We start from the raw sequence: 19,826 nt of genomic DNA on the forward strand, positions 1-19,826 counted from the left end.
TAAAGAGAATTTCCCCTGAAGAATGTGCACCCAGTTGCGGCAAAAAGAATGGAAACATGTTGGGAAATATTTTTAGAGACACGTTCAGAGTGTCTAGTTTTGTATGTTTATGTCATCTGTGTCTGAAAATTGTTAGATGTTGTTTTGCGATTTATATGCGACTAATGTGTATATTTCATACCCACCAGGTGTTGAAGAGGGGCCTGTTTTATGAACTTTACCAATGACAATAACATTCTCTTTTCCAGCAGGCTGTCCCATATATGTCGATATGTTGGGCAATTTAGGGAGTTCTCATAGGAACAGGAGTCCTTGTCCCCCAAGGGGATCATTTCCAGCTAGATCCCCTTGCCCATTGCCCTAGGCAGGGTATGGCAGAGCAGGCTCACCTTCCTAGCCTCAAAGGGGGTGGCTCCCCATTGGGGAGAAGGGATGAATAGTCTGGATATATTACATACCCTTCCCCTTATGGTGGTGGCTTCTCCATTTCCATTTTGAACAGACAGCTTTTTTGGTTAGTCTTGGAGTATTTTTCTTCCCAGGATCCAGGACTATGTTTTCGGGGGTTTGCTTTTCGTTAGAGATAATCTTTCAGGTGGGTGTGTCTGGGTAGTTGATCCAGGTTTCCCAGCATAACCTAGGAGAATAACTTCCCAATGTCTTCTGGTCCAATGCCTTTAGGAAGTCTGTACCAATCATTACTTTCTATGGGAGAACTGATAAAATGGCAGTTTGTATATTTATAGACCGATTTATGACTCTTAACAGCAGAGGGACTTTGGAATAGGTTTCTAAATACCCATGAACACAGGTCACCCTGACGGCTTGGTCGCCCTAGAGATAGTCAGAGTATATCAGATCCGCTCTGACGGCTGTTTGTCTACTGCCCGAGTCGATAACTGCTTTAGTCCATAGCTCATTAACTTGCACCATCTCATGCGTTTCAAAGGGTTGCAAGGTACAACAGTATATTTTAGCTTCATCAGGAGCATCTTCCAAGTCCTCTTCTTCCTGGCCCCACTTGTTTGGTGCTAAGCATCCTACTTCCATAGGTTCCTATTGGTTATTGTTAGGACACAACATTGCAAGATGTCCCTTTTCCCCACCAAAGAAAAAAGGGGCGGTCAGAAACCGGTGTCACTCGCCCCGTCTCTTCTCCAAGGGCTTTTTCTTTTATCATGGGCATGGAAGGGTTTCTTTTAGGGACGTCCTCCTTGTTCTGTACTTTGCGAAGTTATCTTCTCAATTTTGTGTGCTTTTTCATAAGATAAGACTCTGGGGAACCCTCATTTTTTTTTTTGATTCCCCGCCTTGCCAATGTGTTTCAAATATTTGTAAGCCTCACAATGGGCTTGGGCCAACTGTATGGTAGTTTCTAGTGAGGGTTGAGGCGGATGTAATATTTCTCATTTTAGGACAGGGTAGAGTGCATAGTTTTAATGCAAGGGGTTTCAAATACTTCCGGTAGGCTTTTCCTTTCCAATTTGTACCCTTCTTGCTAATTGAAGGGTACTTTGTTAGAATTTGAATGTCTCAAAATGCTAAGCGATAAAAAGCCTCGGTTTGACCCACTTATTCCAATAAAGCCTTTATGTCGGGAAAAGGGGTGGGCCCTAAGGGGTTTCTATTTTGATATGATGCTTGTAAGTCTCCCTTTAACAAAGGGCCCAAATAATATACTTTTGAGCCATCATTCCTATTAAACTTGGTGGCGATTCGCTCGAAGTTTATAAAGAATGCCCCTAAATCTTCTCCCTACTGATACGGTTGTGGGTGTGACCCATTAGTAGTTGGATAAGGCCTTCTTACAGACGTTGATCCACTTGGATCTGGTCATCTACGATCCTCTCGAGGATGAATTTGAGAGTACCCATCTCAATGTCAGGGGCGGTGCAGAGAAGGAGGATAGTTGCTTTCTAGTTCTTCCTCTTCACCCGAACCTTCTGGGAGTTGGGAATCATCTGCGGTGGTCTTTAAGATTACTGAACTACTGGGTTTACTTCCCAAAGATAGTTTCATACCTAGACGTTCCATGGGTGGGAGTTCTACCTCATGTCCAGGATAGCCTACGACAAAAACAGCATATACCTTGGAATGTCGGAATACTTGCTAAGGAAACTACAATGAAAACAGAACGCAGCTGCCAGACTTCTCAAATTCTCCCCAAGAGGCCACATCACACCAGCGCTAAGGATGCTACATTGACTCCCAGTCAAAAAAAGAATCACCTTCAAAACTGTGTGCATAACACACAGAGCAAGGCATGGCCATGAAGCAGAATTCATACAAAAGAAAATCACCATCTACAAACGAGATTCAGCCAAGAGATCTGCCTAGAACCGAAACTACGCGAGACAATAACTGGAGCATCAGCCTTCTCTTGCATAGCCATAACACTCTGGAACTCCCTCCCGAAAGAAATACAAACTATGGAGGACCATCTAAAATTTAGAAAACTTCTAAAAACATGTATCTTCAGCACCTAAGGGGCTGAAAATGCCTGATCTGCATCAACACACCACAAAATGAACAAATACACAGAAAGGAAACCCTCTAAACCAGGGACTAAACACAACCAACATGAAGCAAGACAGAGTAAAGGGATCAACCCCCATCAACACAATCCAAAGTGCTACACCATGCAAAATACAAGAGAAAACTGCCAGATAAGCAAGGAGTAGACCCAGTAATGTACTCCAGAATACGCCCTACTCTAAGCACCCGATATATACCTACCAACATTTAGTTTACTTGCATAGGCTAGCCTTATCCTGCATGTAGCCTGTGTAAATTAGCCATTTGCACACTTAACCTGTACGTGTAGGTTAGCCACAGTCTGCATCTAGCCTACTAGTATAGCTAAGCTTTATACTCCCGGCTGCGCTCCGAGACAGGCACTATGTAACTTCTGTATCAGGATGGGTTGATTGAGACAGACTGTGGGGTGGGAAATGCAGTGCACTGCAATAGACTGTTGGGGACAGGAAACGTATCACACCCAGTTGGATTGTAAAGGTGACGAGTGTCGCACCGGGATGGATTGGAGGGGGGTGAGAGATGCGTCACACAGAGATGGGCTTTTGGAGCCGAAAACGGTATTGTACTTGGATGGAGTGTCAAGGGTGGGAAGTGTGTCTCGATTGGATGAACAGTTTGGGCGGGAGATGTATCGCACTGCCAGTGGTGAGAAATGTGTGGCACTCAGAGGTATTGGTAGGGGGCAGAAAACGTGCTGCACTGGAATTGAATGCCGGGACAGGGTATGTGTTTCATCTGGATGAATTGCTGGGGAGGTAAAAGCATTGCACTGGAATGAACGGTTGGGGGTGGGAAATGTGTCACAATAAGACGGAATATTGGATGTAGCAAACGTATTGCCACCAACTAACCGTTCTTAAAAAACTCACCTTTCAGCATACACTCTCAAATAGACACAGCCATGCCTCTACAGCACCAAACACCAAACGCACATCACAACACCAGAAACGAAAACAAACTATACAAAATCACATCACAACATCACATGACGGATACCAACCAAAAACGCACCAACGCTCAGTGACTGGTTTCTTCGAACTGAAGCTGCCAACAGCACACCAAAGCTCTTGCTCTTCCCCCTCTCAACCCCACTAACAGACCCTGCATCTCTCCTTCCATTGCAGATCCACCGGAGCGCCAAGAGTCACGCAAGTGGCAGTAGGGCGCTGTACAAGACCCATTTACATCATGAATTCTATTTAATGAAATTACATGAAACCGCTAACTCCCTATATTGCTAAAGGGATCACCCTGCCTATCTAAAAAAAAAAAAAAAAAAAAACTAAGGATGCTCGCCTATCGCCAGAAGTCCCAAAGTTAAAATATTGTCATTCCAAACCCAACTCTACCTGCCCCTACCACTAGTTTAAACAACTTAAACTCAGCCAAGTGAAAGTGTTTCTTCTCCTGGGCTTTTCATAATCTGATGGAAAAGTCTATCTTACAAGTTTTTTTTTATGCAATCTTCTTTGGTAAGCTCTGGATATCTCCTCCATGAGCTCTTGTAGCATTTGTAAAACCCCTTTGGGCTTGGGACCATCTTTAAGGTTATGCTGCTTACAGCTTGTTTTGAGATAGTCGCAAGGCTCTTGCCTTCACTTATGACCCTTTCACGGTCGCTCAATTCATCCTCAGCTACTTTACAGGGGACTTGATCTCATTTTAGATTTCCCTCACGTCTGCGTTCTGTTCTCCCTTTTATACCCTTTCTTATTATCTGGGTTTCTTGATAGTCTTATATTATATTCGTCAGAAGCCATGCTTGGACTTTGCTTTATCCACTCGTCTCATAAGACTGTTTCCCCTCTTACCAGGCTAATTGTATCCAGTCTGTCCCTCTTTATTCTGCTCACATGATTATTTGTTGCTTGCTTTATGAGCCTTTCAAATTGGCAAACAACTTTATTCCTCATATCTCGTCTTTATTACTGGGACGAGTTGCATTCTTTATGTACTCTTGCCCCGGCAGCCTCCCTCTCGCCGGTACCTTCATCTTCGTAGGGGAACATTGCAGGGCTCGGCACGCGCTCAGGTATTCTTCCTGTTCTGGCTTTTCGATGGCATCTTTCTCAGCTTCCCCTCAGACTGCAGCTGTCTACAGACACGGACTCTGGGAGCTTTCATGCTCCCAGCTGTGATTCAGCAATGTTCAGCAGGCGTCTCACCAACCATGAGGCATTCATGGGCACCACACCACCAGCTCCTGGATACCCACCATTCTCACTCTTCCCAAGCAGCGATTTCCCCTTTTGTCATTCTCACCGGCATCTCACTGTGGCGTTCCTCGCAGATGAAAACGCTGCAGCCTTTGTGGGTCGTCTCTGCCCCTTGTGAGAAACCTGAGGATATCCCCCCCCACCCCCCCCCCCCCCCCAAGTAGATCCCGGGAATCCATATTCAGGTGGCCAGAGAAGAACTGGCCCTCTCAGATCCAACCCCTAGGGGGTAGATAAGCGAGGGAGGAGCACCTGGGTTGGGGAACCCAGGGTTATGCGGAGGGAATGCCCCAGGGGAGACGCAGTACTATACCAGGGACGAAGGCGAGGCGGACGAAGTCCCTGAGGCTTTTGTAAGTTGCCTCCCTTCCACCTAAAGAACCTCCCTTATCCAAAACCAACAAACCCTCCTTATCTGGTTAATCCCCTAGGAGCCCAAACCCTGTTGCACTCAAAAACCACAACTCACTGTTTTCCTGTTTCCTACCCGAATACTCCCAATCATTCTTCTCCACATCCCTCTGATTATTCTTTCCCGACATGCAGTCTCCTTTAACAAAACACTACCGTTCCCACAATGCTCCCCATTCATTTCACTATAATAATCCCAGTCATTCCCGTTTGTTTCACAAATCCTACCAATCTCATCCTCCCGAGTTAACCAACCCCCTGCCCCCCCTAGTACAAGGGTTATAAAATTCCATAACAGCTTTTCCCCATCCTACCCCGCAAGATGCTCAGAAACTCTACCCCCGGCACCCTTTTCTGACACAAACACTTCTGCACACCACGAAAAACAATGGAACAACACTAAAACCGTTTACTTGACATGTCCTAACATAAGGGTCAGGCAACGTCAGGAAATTGAGCAGAACCACACACACACACACCAGATAGCCCTGTCCTTTCCCCACATGGATAAAAGGTTGAGCATGAGAGCACATGACAAGCAAGGCAGACAGCACGACAAGACAGCTATCCAAGCACGGCAGTTCAAGAGGAGGATAAAGGTGGCGAGAACCGAAGGGGTGACAAAAAAGCAACCTTGCCCTTTCCGACCCAAACCTGCGAAGACTCCCTGAAAGGAAGCGTAAGACAGCGAACAATAGCCAGTGTGTGTTGCAGCAGATGTCAACGGTACACGGAGCATGCCTACACGATAACCAGAACATGGAGAGACGCTGGCTACCCTGGTACCGGCCTTGACTCGACTCCAGAGACAAGAAAAGCCCACCAGTTCATCACAGCCGGTGAGTCGAGGGGAGAGCCGATAAGAAACCGAACTGTGTGGAACGAAAGTCGAAAAAGACAAAGGAAAGTTCAAAGAACTGTGGGTCCGGCACCACGTGGATGCTCATTCGAGAGACTCCGGTTGATCCCACATCTGTTGAAACTAGCGATACCAGAAGGTCCTACGTGAACCGGAAGGAGAAGGTCAAAGTGGTCATACAGGGGTCTAGCAAAACCCCCTGTACAGTTGAAAGTCTTTGACCTACACGTAATTGAAAAGCTAAGGGAGGTGAATCCTGCATAGTGAGAGAAGAGAAAGAACTATACGATAGGCAAGAGTTGGCAAAAGTGAACCTGATGGAGGGATGCTGATGGAAAAGGGTGAATGCTGAAGTCCCAATGAACAGTGTGTTGACAGGAGTGAACCCGACAGGATGTACACAGTGAACTGTTTAAAAAGACATTAAGGCTTGTGAATGCCACAGGTGAAATCGTTTTGAGAAAAAGCCGTAGCAAACCCGACAGAGGGAGGCATACAGCCACGAAGGGTCCGAGTCCGGAAGAGGGGGACCCAGGGGTGAAAAGCCATCACCCAACAACACGTGAATACAGCAGATGAAATCTTTTGAATCAAAGCCATAGGGAAACCGGCAGAGGGAGGCCGACACCCTCACAGCAATTAGAAAGGAACTTTTGTTTATTATTTTGAACCTATCAGGCCCTCGGAACCAAGAAACTTAACCACCAATGGTCCCGATATAGCTATGAACATTTGTGGACACAAGCCCGGAAGAGGGGGATCCAGGGTTAAAAAGTCAATCACCTAAGGTACATTTGGAAAGGAACTTTTTGTTTGTTACTTTGAACAGATCAGGTCCTCGGAGGCAAGAGACCACTGAATGTCCCGATAGCTGAAAGCAGAACTGTCTTCCTGTGCTGGGAAAGCTCTAGAGTCTGCTGTGCTCAGGTGTCCCGCCTTGTCATGTGCTCAAAACATGGGGATGGGAGACCCTTGCGAGCACTTTCTTTCTTGTGAATCCTATCCCACAATTTTTTTTCATTTAGTTGTAAGGATTGGCAACCTTTTTTTTTAGTATAGGCCCTTTTATTTCACAAGACGCGACTAGACTGCCTTATTATGATATGATGATCGTAGCTTGCTCCCATCCGTCACACTCAGCCCTTTGTCTCACCCGTTTTGCTCTGGGTTGAGTCTTCTTGGGAGATCTCTCCTTCTTCCTGGTTGTTCTGGACTTGTACAGGTAAGGGCGCGTATCCTCTGGGTCCGGGTCCAGTGCGAGGTTCGCTGTCTGCCTCAGGAAGCAGGGTAGAGTTCAGGATCCAGGAAGGAAGCACTGCGGCGGAATCCAGGAAATGAATAGGAGCGTAGATTCAGAGTTTGGAGCAAGCGGGGAACACGCTAGCACAGGATCACAGGGCGCGGTCCGGGATGGAAGGAGGAAAGAGCCAAGAATTGCGAGAGCAGTTCAAGGGGGGCAGCCTGGAAGGGAAGGACAGAAGAAACTGGAAACAGCACTGACGAAAAAGGAGCTGTAACGATAGCAATCGTTAACACGGAACAGCAGCGTTGAGACGCGCAGAGCCGCGGGGACGTGCCTATTTTCTAGAAGGCAGCGCGTCCAGCGTAAACGCTAGAGAGCGGCATTCCAGTGCAGGTGGCCATGTTGGAAGGATTATTGACCCGATGTTGCGGTGCTTTATGGACCATGAAGTCCATAGGGGGCGAAAGTGGCGATTCATGACACCATCTTAAATTTAGGTTTAGATTAGGTGTTTTTCCAACCTAAAAACATACAGTTTAATAAACACTGTTGAACTGTGATCACTTGTGTCTGGCTTTACTGTTGCCACCATGAGTTCCTTAAACCCTCCAAGGCGCAATCATTTCAATGGGCTTCCCCTGCGTAACATACCGTCTCCTCCTCCTTCCTCCACTCAGCTCAGTTAAATACATGACTCGTCTTAAAGAGAAATCCGCTTTTCCCTTTTCTGATGAATTAACTTTAGCATTGCCAAAATATAAAGATGTTGCATTCTTTTTCCCGGCAGAACTCCCATATATGCTGATCTGCTGGACAATGTAGGGAGTTCCTCATGGGAACGGGAGTCCTTGTTCCCAAATGGGAGCTAGTCCCAGCAAAGTCCCACTTGCCTATACTACTGAGCGTATATCGGAGCAGGCTCCCTTCCCTAGCCTCAAAGAGGGTGGAGGGGGGGGGAGCGCCCCCTTAGGAAGAAGGGAAAAATACCCTTTGTTACAATACCCAGAATAATCGAGCGTGGAGAATTTCCTCCATGCCTCCTCCAACTCCCCTCCAGAGTTCCTTTTAGGAGCCTGCACGTTCTTGCCTCTGCCCTTTCTCGGCTCCAGCCCCACCATCTTTCTCTCTCAAGGTGAAGTACAGTTTCAACCAGTGTTCTCTGCACTCCAACCCTAGCAGCAGTACATAAACCTCTGAGGTACACCATAAGCACCTCCCACTCAGAGGCTCTATAATCAGTGGATCCTCAATCGTGCCCCAAAAACTAGCTGATCACTGTCCCCAAGGAGGTTCTGAACATCAAGTCCACCAACATGTTATTAGAGTCCTCCAACATGTTACTAAACCTCCACCTAGGAGTCAGTGGGACCCCCCACATAGCCTTTTATTGTATAATGGCTCCACAAATCAGATAGTTGGCGCTAGATGCACTCTTCATTCCTACTACATACTTCCATTCCGCTGCTCATCATTCAAAAACACTAAAACACTACCGCCGAGGTAGCAACTCTGAACACGGCAGTGTGCATTCCATTCACATGACAGCACAAGACCAAAACAGCTATTCACTCATTCCTTAACATGTTGAAACACGCTGCAATAAAAACATTGAGCTGTAAATTAGTCCAAAGAAAATTGCAGAACCCCATTCACAATCAATAACATTACAGGTGAGTTTGTTGAAAAGGTGTCTTCATTGTCAGTTCAGCTGGCAAAGTACATTAGTGCTGCATCATACTACGAAGTGCTGGCACGGTCAACTACAGTTCTTCCCACCAGTACTGTAAAGTCGGCAGACTTGCAGCCCCTTTGTACACTCCAAGTCACACCTATCCAAATGTCAACATCCCCCATAAGGTGCCTCCGCGCTCTAGCAACAGTACCTCAACATCTCCAGACTTGTAAATGCAGAAAAATACAGTTGAACTCTCATTATCACATCTTTATTAATCACAACCCTTGCTGCAGCATGAAGCAGAATCATCTCCACAAGCCACAGGCTAACTGCTCCTCTTCCGCAATACATAAACTTGTGTGCCATCACGCTCAGGGGCGTTAGGAGGCGCACTTTTCTAACGCCTCCAATCTGCAGAACACCATGCTATGAGGCTTTGCAGCCATGGTCATCCCTCCCAGCAGGTGAGTGATCTCACCAGTAACCTCAGCGCCACCGGGCCCAAAGGAGTGACTCCACACCAACCGCTCCAACGGTTTCTGCAACACCTCCTTAGGCGCAGACGCACTCCCGGGCCTCCTGAAGCCCCCACCATACAATGCTGCAGCCTAGCTTCCGTCCTCAGCATAGCTTCCATCCCCTCCAAACATTACTTACAGGCTTCCGTTACACCTCTTCATCACCTGCTGCCTCCCGACAGTGATTTTGAGCACCCAGCAGATCCTTGACAACTCATGGCCAGCGACACCCAAGACGGTAGAAACTCATATCGAACATCACTTTTTGCCACATACCTCAGACCACCTTCTGCACCAGTTAACACTTTTGATACAACTTGCAGCCTCTCTTCAGGATTTTGATTCATTTCTTACGCGCACCAAGCAAACAATTGCATTCGGCGCAGATGTTAACTATATGTTATGTATTTAGCTGTGGAGGCTTAGGGTCACCATGGTTACTTAGGTTCATTTGAATAGGAATGTTTTTAATTCTTTTCTGAACGTTGCCAGTGTAGTGCATGAACGGATGCCAAAAGGCAGCTGGTTCCACAGCTTGGGGCCGAACACTGAGAACCTCCTGTCTCCTTTAGAGGTGTATTTTGTCCAAGGGACACATAGCATGTCTCCTGAACGGAGGTCTCTGGTAGGGTAATACTGGTGGATTCTCGTGTTAAGGTATCTGGGTGCGAGTTTGTGGTAACATTTATAGACCAGACACGCCACCTTGAATTTAATACGGTCCTCCACCATCAGCCAGTGGAGTGCTTTTTAAGATGAAGAAACGGGATCTCTTCTGCCCAGGTGGGCAGTTAACCTCACTGCCGCATTCTGGGCTTTTTGTAGTCTTGACATTTGTTTCATAGGAATCCCCGTCATGAGACTATTATAATAGTCAAGATGGGCATTTACCAAGGCTCCCACCACCAGTGGCTGATCTTGGGGTGTTAAAAAATGTAGTACGTTCCCAAGCAAGCACAGGGCGTAATATACTGTTTTTATTTTTGCCCCGACCTTGTGCATCACTAGTCAAGTTTTCTTGCCAGATGCAACCAAGATTTTTTACTTTCCTAGAAAAAGGGATGTTTTCACGTAAGATCTGTGGAGTTAAGTGGGTCCCTTCCTCTCTGTTTTTGTTCTCAGATCTGAATAGAATTACCTCAGTTTTGGCTGCGTTGAGCTGTAACCGGTTGCACGCCATCCATTTTTTGACATCCTGCATACACCGGTCTATCCTTTCAAATGCCTCCGGCAGATTATCTGTCTCCACATAAATCTGCGTATCGTCGGTATAAGAATGGAAACGTAGACCGTGTTTCCTCAGGATGTCAAACAGTGGTCGAATGTGTAGGTTGAAGATCAGAGGTGAAAGTGCTGAACCCTGGGGGACTCCGCATCTCAGATGTATTAACTCAGAGGAAGGCTCCCAGGGCCACCTGTTGAGTTCTGTCTTGTAGGAAGGAATCAAACCAATCCACCACAACTTTAGCTGCTCTGCCTATACTTCCAATCAATTGTGGTTGATTTTCAGGTTGCCAAGTCATACGACATGACATTTATAACGCGCCTACATGCAAGTGTTTCAAGACACGAGAGGCAAGGGAGGGGAAGCAAAGGGAGGACAAAGACAACGATCTTAATAGGCTGGCCAAGTGACATTGAGAGTGCGCAAATGCAGGGGAGAGGGAAGGAGAAAGGGGAGGAAGGGCAACTGCAGGACACAGGATCAAAAACAAGTAGTGTGGCCAACAGGTGGCAGTGTAATGGTTAAGTACAGACAAGTGTCTCATAAGTGCAGGTAAAGGGACTGTAGGGTTTCAGATACAGACCCAAGTGCAAGGGTTGCCAGGAGGCAGTTCAGGTGTGCAACTGGGCGGGCAGGGACCTGGGCCTGAAGTTAAGAGGGCAACCAGGTGACCAGTGCAGTATCAGAGAGGAGATCAGCAGGGAAGAGGAAGAGAGAAGGCAGAAGCAAAGAGAAAAGTCTTGAGATGCTTCCGGAACCTGATTTGGTTCTGCTCAAGTTTAAGAGAGGTAGGGAGGCTGTTCCAGAGAGAGATCTGCCGCCGACTCATTGCTTGGAGAAGCGCCTGACCCTCAAGGAGTTGGAGGAACGAAGAGATCGAGTAGGAAGGTATTTCAGAAGAAAGAATTGGAGGTATCGAAGTCCCAGGCCCCGGAAGGCCTTGTGGACAATGCAAAGGGTCTTAAACTTCATCCTTGGAGCCAATGGAGAGATACGATCCCTGGGCTTGAGGCCAAGGACAAGTCTTGCAGTCCTATTCTGGATGAGTTGTAGACGACGGAGAGTAGCAGCAGGCAGATTTAAAAAGAGGCTGTTGCAGTAGTCAAACCTAGAGAGAGCCAGAGAGTTTCTGTAGGAAAGAGAGGAAAGGAATAATACCTCTGAGGAGGCGCAGTTGGTAGTTTGACTTCTTAGAGACGTCAGAGATGTGAGGAGAGAAGGAGAGAGTGGAGTCGAAGATGACCCGAGGTTCTTAGCCTCACAGGCGGGAGCAGGAAGAGGGCCAAGGGAGGCCGGCCAGAGTGGCAGGAAAAGAAGGTGCACCATTTTCCTTTTCGGAAAAGTATGACCACATCCGCCTGACACCTCCTGCAGAAGCCCACTCCAGTCCTCTTCTGCTGTCGCCCCAGAACCAGGGTGAGCCATGGACTCCTGCAGCTCCTCCTGACTCCAACCACTTCTCTCCAGTTGCTGCTCCTACCGCCACCAGCTTCTGGCCCTCCGCTGATTCACCACCAGGTCATGCTCTCCACCAACAAGGCTCATAATTTCATCCTGGGTTTCCATTTTTAACAACACTCGTTGCCAAAATATAGTAACCGGGACCACTTCAGGAAGGACAGCTATGACGCAGGAACCAGGCAGGGACAAGGTACGTACAAAAGGAATGTACTTTAGATACATGTCACAGGTAGGAGTTAACAGGAGAGCAGGCTTCAACATACTTCCATGTCCCAGCGCCCGTCTTGAAGTCCCTTCCCAACCACCAAACCCCAGAAATCACAGACCACTTGCATTCCAGGGACAGCTCACATAACCATCAGAGCATGCAGGATACCACACCATCCAAAACCCAAATCATATCAAACCAATAAAAGCTAACCTACGAGCACACCTCAAAATCTAAGTATTTGGGCAGAGCGTTTGACAGCTCATACCACTTTCAAAACATCACCATATAATAAATGCCTTGGAATAATTAAAGTTCACACCTGAAATAAAAGGAAACCTGTGTTATATAAAAACATTAAAAAAGCAGTTTCAACTGGAGACCAACTAAGAACATCAGAGACTTAATTTCCTGAGTGCTGGTGCTATTGTGGTGTCGATCAATGAAATCAAGCCAGAAGCCGGCCCAGCAAGGAGAAAAGCAGCATTGCCATATGGGTGAAGGACATAGGGGAAACCTGAGCACAAGTGCAAAATTGTGGGTTTGATGACCTGGTAGTTTTGTGGGTAGGGTGGGAAATTGATCTGCTAAGGTCATGGCAACAAGTTGGTGAATTACGTATCAACAAAAAAATGACTCACCCTGGTGGGACATGGTACTAGAAAGAGTCGTCGTCATAAGAGGGAGACCATCATAATGGGGAAAGATGGTACTTTTATAACGAGAGGGTGGGGGAAATACTGGGATAGACATGTGTTAAGCACTAAAAAGGTGGCTTCTAGGTATCTAGCATCATCCAGATAGCAGGAGCTACTGCATAGCAAGTCACAAGTCCAACTTCCACATGGGAACTATAACATACATGAAAATCATGGTGTAAATGCGTTTTACAAGTGTCCTAAAACACATTCCCAAAGACTCAGGGTTTATGTCACTGTTACAGCTTTATGGCACCAGTTGGCCTGATGATTCAAAGTAGCTCCTGTCAAGTGTTGGTATCAAGCCAACTAGGCTTTGAGGATACAAGAAGGAGCCAAGTAGCTCCCAGCTCTTGGCAATTTCTAACCCTGCACTACTGCCTCAGGAAGGAACTGAAAACATGAATGGGGAAACGTGTAGAAGGGAAATTGCCTATTTTAATAGAATGGCCCGATATTGGCAGAACATGACAAGTCAATACAGAAATGAAATGGCTCAAGCCATATTTAATAAGAATGGAGCACTGTGCATTTGGAAAATATGGGTATGTATGTATGTAAAACGCAACCCAAATAAAAAGCAGTTTAGTACTTTGCAGTAGACGATGGGGTGGAGGGACGGGTGCACAAGGTCAACAGCCTGTCCCGATCAATGTACTGTTCCTTGACGAGCAGGGTATTCCGTTCCTTCAAGAATGGCAGGAGCAAGGTGTCTAACCTGGTGTTAATAGGCATGTTGCTCCAGAGTGTGGGGGTAACATGAATATGCTTTCTTATTATCAGGTCCTCTTCTTAAACTTCCATCTGGGCAGTCTTGGCCGTTGATGTGGCCCTATGCCCCCAAGATGGTCAGTTTCACTGTTAAGTAGTAAAGTGTCAGACATCAGTGCTTTGTACGAGATCCAGGTCTACTTAAAGGTTATCAAGCCTTGGAGAGGCAATCAATGAATGTTCTCTAGTGTGTAGATGATGTGGCTTAATTTCCTTAGACATGCAATGAGGTGGGCTGAGGCCCTTTATAATATTCAGTAGACCAGTGTTGTTGCTGGAAGCCCTACAAGGGTGCTGCCACAGTCCAAGTGGGAGAGAAGCAAGGCTTGAAGACCGTTATTAAGTTCAAGAGTGGCGATGAATGGCAAAATTCTTTCTGCAGAGGAGTGGAAGCTGGTGCCAGGCTGTCTGAGTCTTCCTTTTACTGTGCGTTTTGAAGGGGAGGTGACAGTCAAAAGAGAAACAAAAAGAACTTTGCACAGGGGGTGAGATGCAAGGAGAAGCCGTTGGGTCCAATCTGGACTTTATCGCATTTGGCAGCACCTAGGAAGATGATGTGCCTTTGTTGGCTTAAGTTTAATGTGGGCATGATTTCCTGGCTTGAAAGATGGAGAGGCAGTGTTTCAGGTTGTCAATGTTGGTGCAGCTGAACGTCAACCAGTGCCGTCAATTATACACACTCCCAGTCGGACAAAGGGCCACCTTCAAGACCTTATACATCACTCACCGAGCAGTGCATAAGACCGGCCCAATGTACCTACAAGAAAAGATAAAACCCAACCTCCCATCTCACACCCTAAGATCAAGCACTGCCCTACTTCTAGTGATTCCAACCTCAAAAGTCAGGATCGGAGGATCTGCCTTCTCAAACTTGGCCCCAACTCTGTGGAACTCACTCCCCCCACATATTAGACACACCCAAGACTATATGATCTTCTGCAAAGCTCTAAAAACGTGGCTCTTTCCGCAATGCCGACCACAGCCGTTTGAGGCGACTGAGTCTGTGCAACCGGATGACAAATACTCAATGAGATCCCAAGCAATGACGCCACTGAATAAGCTTATAAGTCACTATGAAACAAACGCACGCTCGAAATACGGAATAGCAAACTCCTTGATCATAACTCCACCAAACACTCACCTCCCATACCACTAGGCTTACTCTGTACTCTACACCAACACACAATTAGAGTACAGCTACACCCTTCGATCAATTTCGGCCTAGCTGCTCATATACGAACATTACCCCATAAACACCTCATCATTCTAATAAAACGCAGCTACATCCCATGACAAACCGGCCCAGCTGCACAAATAAACGTCCTACACAGGCGTAACGCAGCCAGAACCCAGTCTTTGAGTCCACCCTCCAGACTGCACACATTCAACTGATATCAATTCCACCACACCTAATGCTAGGATGCAGCTACCATAAGGCAATTGCATCAGCTGAACACAACTGGTGCCTCCAAGTACCCTATGACACCTTACTCTCTCAACTTACCGGGACTACGGTCCCTAAGGGCGTTCAACCTACCAGCGCTTTGAGGTCACACAAATGATAGATGGAGCGCTATATAAATGCCAAATAACATAACACTGATGGTTTTTGTTGTTTGAGGTGGAGGTCTGACATACATAGATCAGGAAGAACTGTCACAGAGAAGCAGGTAAGAATGAGAATGGTGAGAAACTAGCCTGTAATACTTCAGAAGAAGTTTACATTTCACAATGTAAAGAGCCGACATTGAAGAAACAGACAGCCATGTATCCCTGGCGAGTCAGCTACTCGCTGGAGGGATATCTGTAACATATGAGGTGCCAGTCATCGAAGAAATGATTGATTCTAACACCATTGGTAGCTCCCTCAACTTGGAGATGTGGTAAAAATGAACACAGTAGAGAAACAGTTAAGTCACATCAGAGAGGCAAATTACTCACCTTTGGGGTGAATGACATTAGTGGAGGTTGGGACGAGGGGTGAGTATAGGGTGATGATTCATCTATTCAGAAATGGGGAGACTTACTTCTCACAGTGGTGGTGTGGAGCATGCGAAGGAAGTGGCATTTGGAAGGGAAGGAAGTGGCATTTGGAAGAAAAGCGCCTGCTTAACAACTGCCGGAACACAGATGTTTAGGGTAATGAACTTGCAACAACTGTGCTTAAGGTGGACAATGCAGGCTATCTGGGTTATTGTACATTGTACATAGAAAGAGGGTGCAAGAAAACGAGGAATGTCCATACACTGAACTATGATGGCCAGTGCTCCAGATAAGATTTTGAAGTGGGAGTATTGTAGTCCCTATTTTTTTTTTAAGTTGGGGGTAAAATGATTTTAGGGAGTTAAAACATAAGTCCAATTCCCAATGAGAGTATTTTATAAGCAAATACAAATATGTTTTAACCGAAATACTGAATATTTGTTTGTAATATGTATTTATTTGCCCCTTGTTATTCATACACATTAAAAGAAGTTTACCTCTTCCAATTAGGCAGTTAAAATAGTAGTTAATCCCTGTGGTACTATGTGCATATTGGTCCAAATATATATAGCGGTTTGTTGCCGCGAAACGCGTCGCTTTCGTGTCTCTTTCTCTGTCCTGGACATTATAATTATTAAAGTTTATTTCGTGCCTGTAACATCCTGGCTTCCTGACTCTGTGTTTGGAAAGGACTGCTTAAATCCAAACCTCTTCCTGGAGTGCCATCCATTTTTCTTGTACCTTGGTACGGGGATTCTTTTGGATAGATATATATATACATATATATATATATGGGTGAAAGCAGGAGCGCAAGATTCTATATGTATTTTTTCCTATTTTCTTTGGGAGTATTTTTACTCCTCGTTTTAATTTTGTGGGAGTATGTTCCCATTTTTTGTGATTAAAAGTGGCCGATACACACCTTATCTGTAGGGCTGATGATGGCTGATATGCTGAAGAGAGGTGTTCTGGTTCTACTTAATGACACTGAAGAAAGGTGGCTCTGTCACATAGTGGGTCTGGCACACGCCGAGGAGTTTCTGATCCGTCATTCTGATGGAATCACATACTGATACTGAGGTGTGGGATTAAGGTTTACTCAATCAATGGCTGATTGAGAGTAGAGCGATTGCTACTTGTTTTAGTTCAATCATATCGAGGGACATACCACATATGACATTGCCACACTATGGAAAGGCTGGTCTGTCACACTGCTAGAAGCAGGAGCCGCACAGGCGGGGGAAGCTGGACTCTTGCACAGGGGTAGGTGCCTAATCTGTCAGACTAGGCAGGTTGCATACTGGAACAAGACTGGTCTGTCACACTGGGGTGGGGGGCGAATGTCGCATTGAAAGAGGGTCATAAGCGAACTAGCATGATATACCAAAGGATGGCTGACATGTCACTTTTAGGGCTGGCAGCAATACAAGAAGGGTTTCGTCAGTGATATACGTTGGGCTCAATCGTTACATTGTGTAAGTGACATAGCGGCAAAAAGCTGGTCTGCCACACTGGTCGTAACAACCTACAAAAAAATACCGGTAGTTATAACTACTCGCGAGTATAACAGGAAAGGGCGCAGCTCTCAAGACAGTGAGGTAACGCATTCGAGGGATTATGTCACAGGGAGAAGCGCCAACAAATTCGGCCAATGCGTGTTTGGCGCTAGGAAGACTGACATACTAGGAGGCGGGTCTGATCTGTCCAATTTGTGCTGTCATATCATACTGGGGGATGACAAAACGGGATTAGCTTGAAACTTGACGGGACGCAGATACGGTGTTATACACTAACATGCAGAATGAAAAGCTTCTCAGTCACAGTGTACACTCACGTGTTTAACAGAAGGTTAATCAGTGGAGGCTGACAGGGCATACTGTTGGGGTACACGAGCACAGCTGTGCAAACAGAAGGGAAGCAGTGTTGGGGAAAGGTTGATCGTAACAGCCGGCGGCATTACGCGGTTTCAGGTTATCGATTCCCCTCACCTTGTCCAATTCCTCCCGGCACACGGCGCAGTACTTCTGCTCGCAAAGCACCCGCATCTTGGTGGAGCAACGGAAGCACACAGGATGATCGCAGCGGCCCAAGGCCACCACCTCTAACTCTTGACAGCACAGCACACAGCTCCGCTCCGGGTTGATCTCCGGCAGATTGGAAGCTTGAAGGAACCGGCGAGCAGGGGACAAGGATATGGGTGGCCGTGGGGACCTCCGGGGACCACGGTAATACTCAGGACCGGATGACATCCGAGCCCCGCGGGGCGGCCCAGGGCCCGCAGACATGACAGTACTGCCCGGTCTGCGCTAAGGTTGATGGTCCGGCGCAGAGGCCAGCCTGGAGCCTGGACTGAGCAGATACGGAGAGCGGATGCCAGCTTCACCGGCTCAGCCTGACGTCACCGATCCTAGCAACAGGACAACCGGAAGTAAATCACTCATACAGTTCCGGACACGCGTCCTAGTACAGCTTCCGGAGCAACGGACTTTGTAAATTATGGGCACGCTTCTAAACTGGCGTGAAAGCTAAACTGTTCATGGACGTTTTTCAACCCAGAAAACGCATCAAACCATAAGGAAATGGGAAGAAAGGAAAACGCTTATGGTTTTCGTTGTTGTGAAAATATGACATATGACTGCCAGTTTTGGAGCCTCGGTATTCATGCTAATGTTATTGTTTATTTTTCATCAAATGTTTCATCAAATTGTCTTGCTCTTCGTCCTCAAGTCCCCTAGGTCAGATTGGCACAGGGACTTTTAAGGCACTATTGATACTTTGTCATGCTTTTATTCACACACGTGAAAATAGAACAACATAAGTTTGCATATTTTCTAACAAAATATTTGCTTTCGTTTAGTTCACAAAAATGAATCACAAAAATGTCATAGGTCTCTGCACCTTTAAGGGAGGGACGGAGTTCAGGCGGGAAGTGGAAGAGGGATAACGAAGGAGAGGAGTCAACGGGGAGGAAAGGCAGTTGGTTCTTGTAAGTGAATAAAGGAAGACGTGTAAGTATCCTCTTCAGTGTCACGTCCTTTATTTGGTGCCCGTGTCACCATTAACAACAAGGTTGTTTCTGCGAACCGGAGTCCTCTGAGCCGGCCCAGTGATCCCACCGCGCCTGCTCATCCGTCCTAGGCGATTCTGCACGTAATGGAATCACTAGAGTGCATGGAACGGATGACGTGCATGGGACGGATGAGTGGATAGAACGGTGGGAACGGATAGAGTGGATGGAACAGATGGAGTGGAAAGAAGGATGAGGCGGGTAGAACTGATGAAGTGAATAAAACACATGGAACAAATCAAATGAATAAAAAGGATGGAACTTACGGAACACACCAAACAGATGGGAACAATGAAACAGCTCTACAGACTGGATGGTGTCGTTTATGTGGATGAAGGATCGAAGAATGGAATGAATAGAAAGACCAGTAAACTAAATGATTAACCAGATGAAATGTACGAACAGACAATGCCGAATGAACGGACAGAGTGAACCAAAACGGATAGAACAGATGGTACCGATCAGCGATCCATCTCAAACACCATACTGCATACCACCATATCATGCCACCACACCTATTCTCTCCTATACACCGCCACTCAACTAGAACACAGCGATACTATGACACATTCGTTATAACTGTTCTCATACTAACACCCGCCTCATACTCCTCATCATCCTAAGTAAACACAGCTAGCTCAGCACACACCGCTAGCCTAAGCGTCTCCTCAGGCCTAAAGCAGCTAGAAATCAGTCTGGATATCAACCAACCAGAATGAACACATACTCCTGACCCCCCCATCCACCACACCGACTGCTAAAAAGCAGCTATCATGCAAGTGCCACACCAGCTGCACACATATCCGGTGCACCCACGCACCTTATGACTCGCTCTCTCTCTCTCTCCACTGACTTGAACTACGGTTCCCGAGGGCGTTCAACCTACCAGCGCTTTGAGATCATACCAATGATACATAAGGCGCTATATAAATGCAAAATAACATAACATACAT

At 46.6% G+C, this 19,826-nt stretch overlaps 1 protein-coding gene across 2 annotated transcripts in view; it reads right to left on the reverse strand.

Annotated features, from left to right (window-relative positions):
- The window catches only part of ZNF598 (zinc finger protein 598, E3 ubiquitin ligase), a 489,260-nt gene extending 471,022 nt beyond the window's left edge, over positions 1 to 18,238 (reverse strand). Inside the window, exon 1 of one of the 2 annotated variants that reach the window (XM_069647319.1) lies at positions 17,795 to 18,238. In XM_069647319.1, the coding sequence (XP_069503420.1) occupies positions 17,795 to 18,091 (297 nt within the window). In that variant the 5' untranslated portion in view covers positions 18,092 to 18,238. Of the gene's footprint in view, positions 1 to 17,640; positions 17,761 to 17,794 lie in introns of those variants that run through there. The other variant, XM_069647320.1, reaches the window with a different exon arrangement.
- Positions 18,239 to 19,826: the final 1,588 nt, after the last annotated feature.

Source organism: Ambystoma mexicanum, chromosome 2q (genome assembly GCF_040938575.1).
Source record: "Ambystoma mexicanum isolate Mex_15411 chromosome 2q, UKY_AmexF1_1, whole genome shotgun sequence".
Lineage (NCBI taxonomy): Eukaryota > Metazoa > Chordata > Amphibia > Caudata > Ambystomatidae > Ambystoma > Ambystoma mexicanum.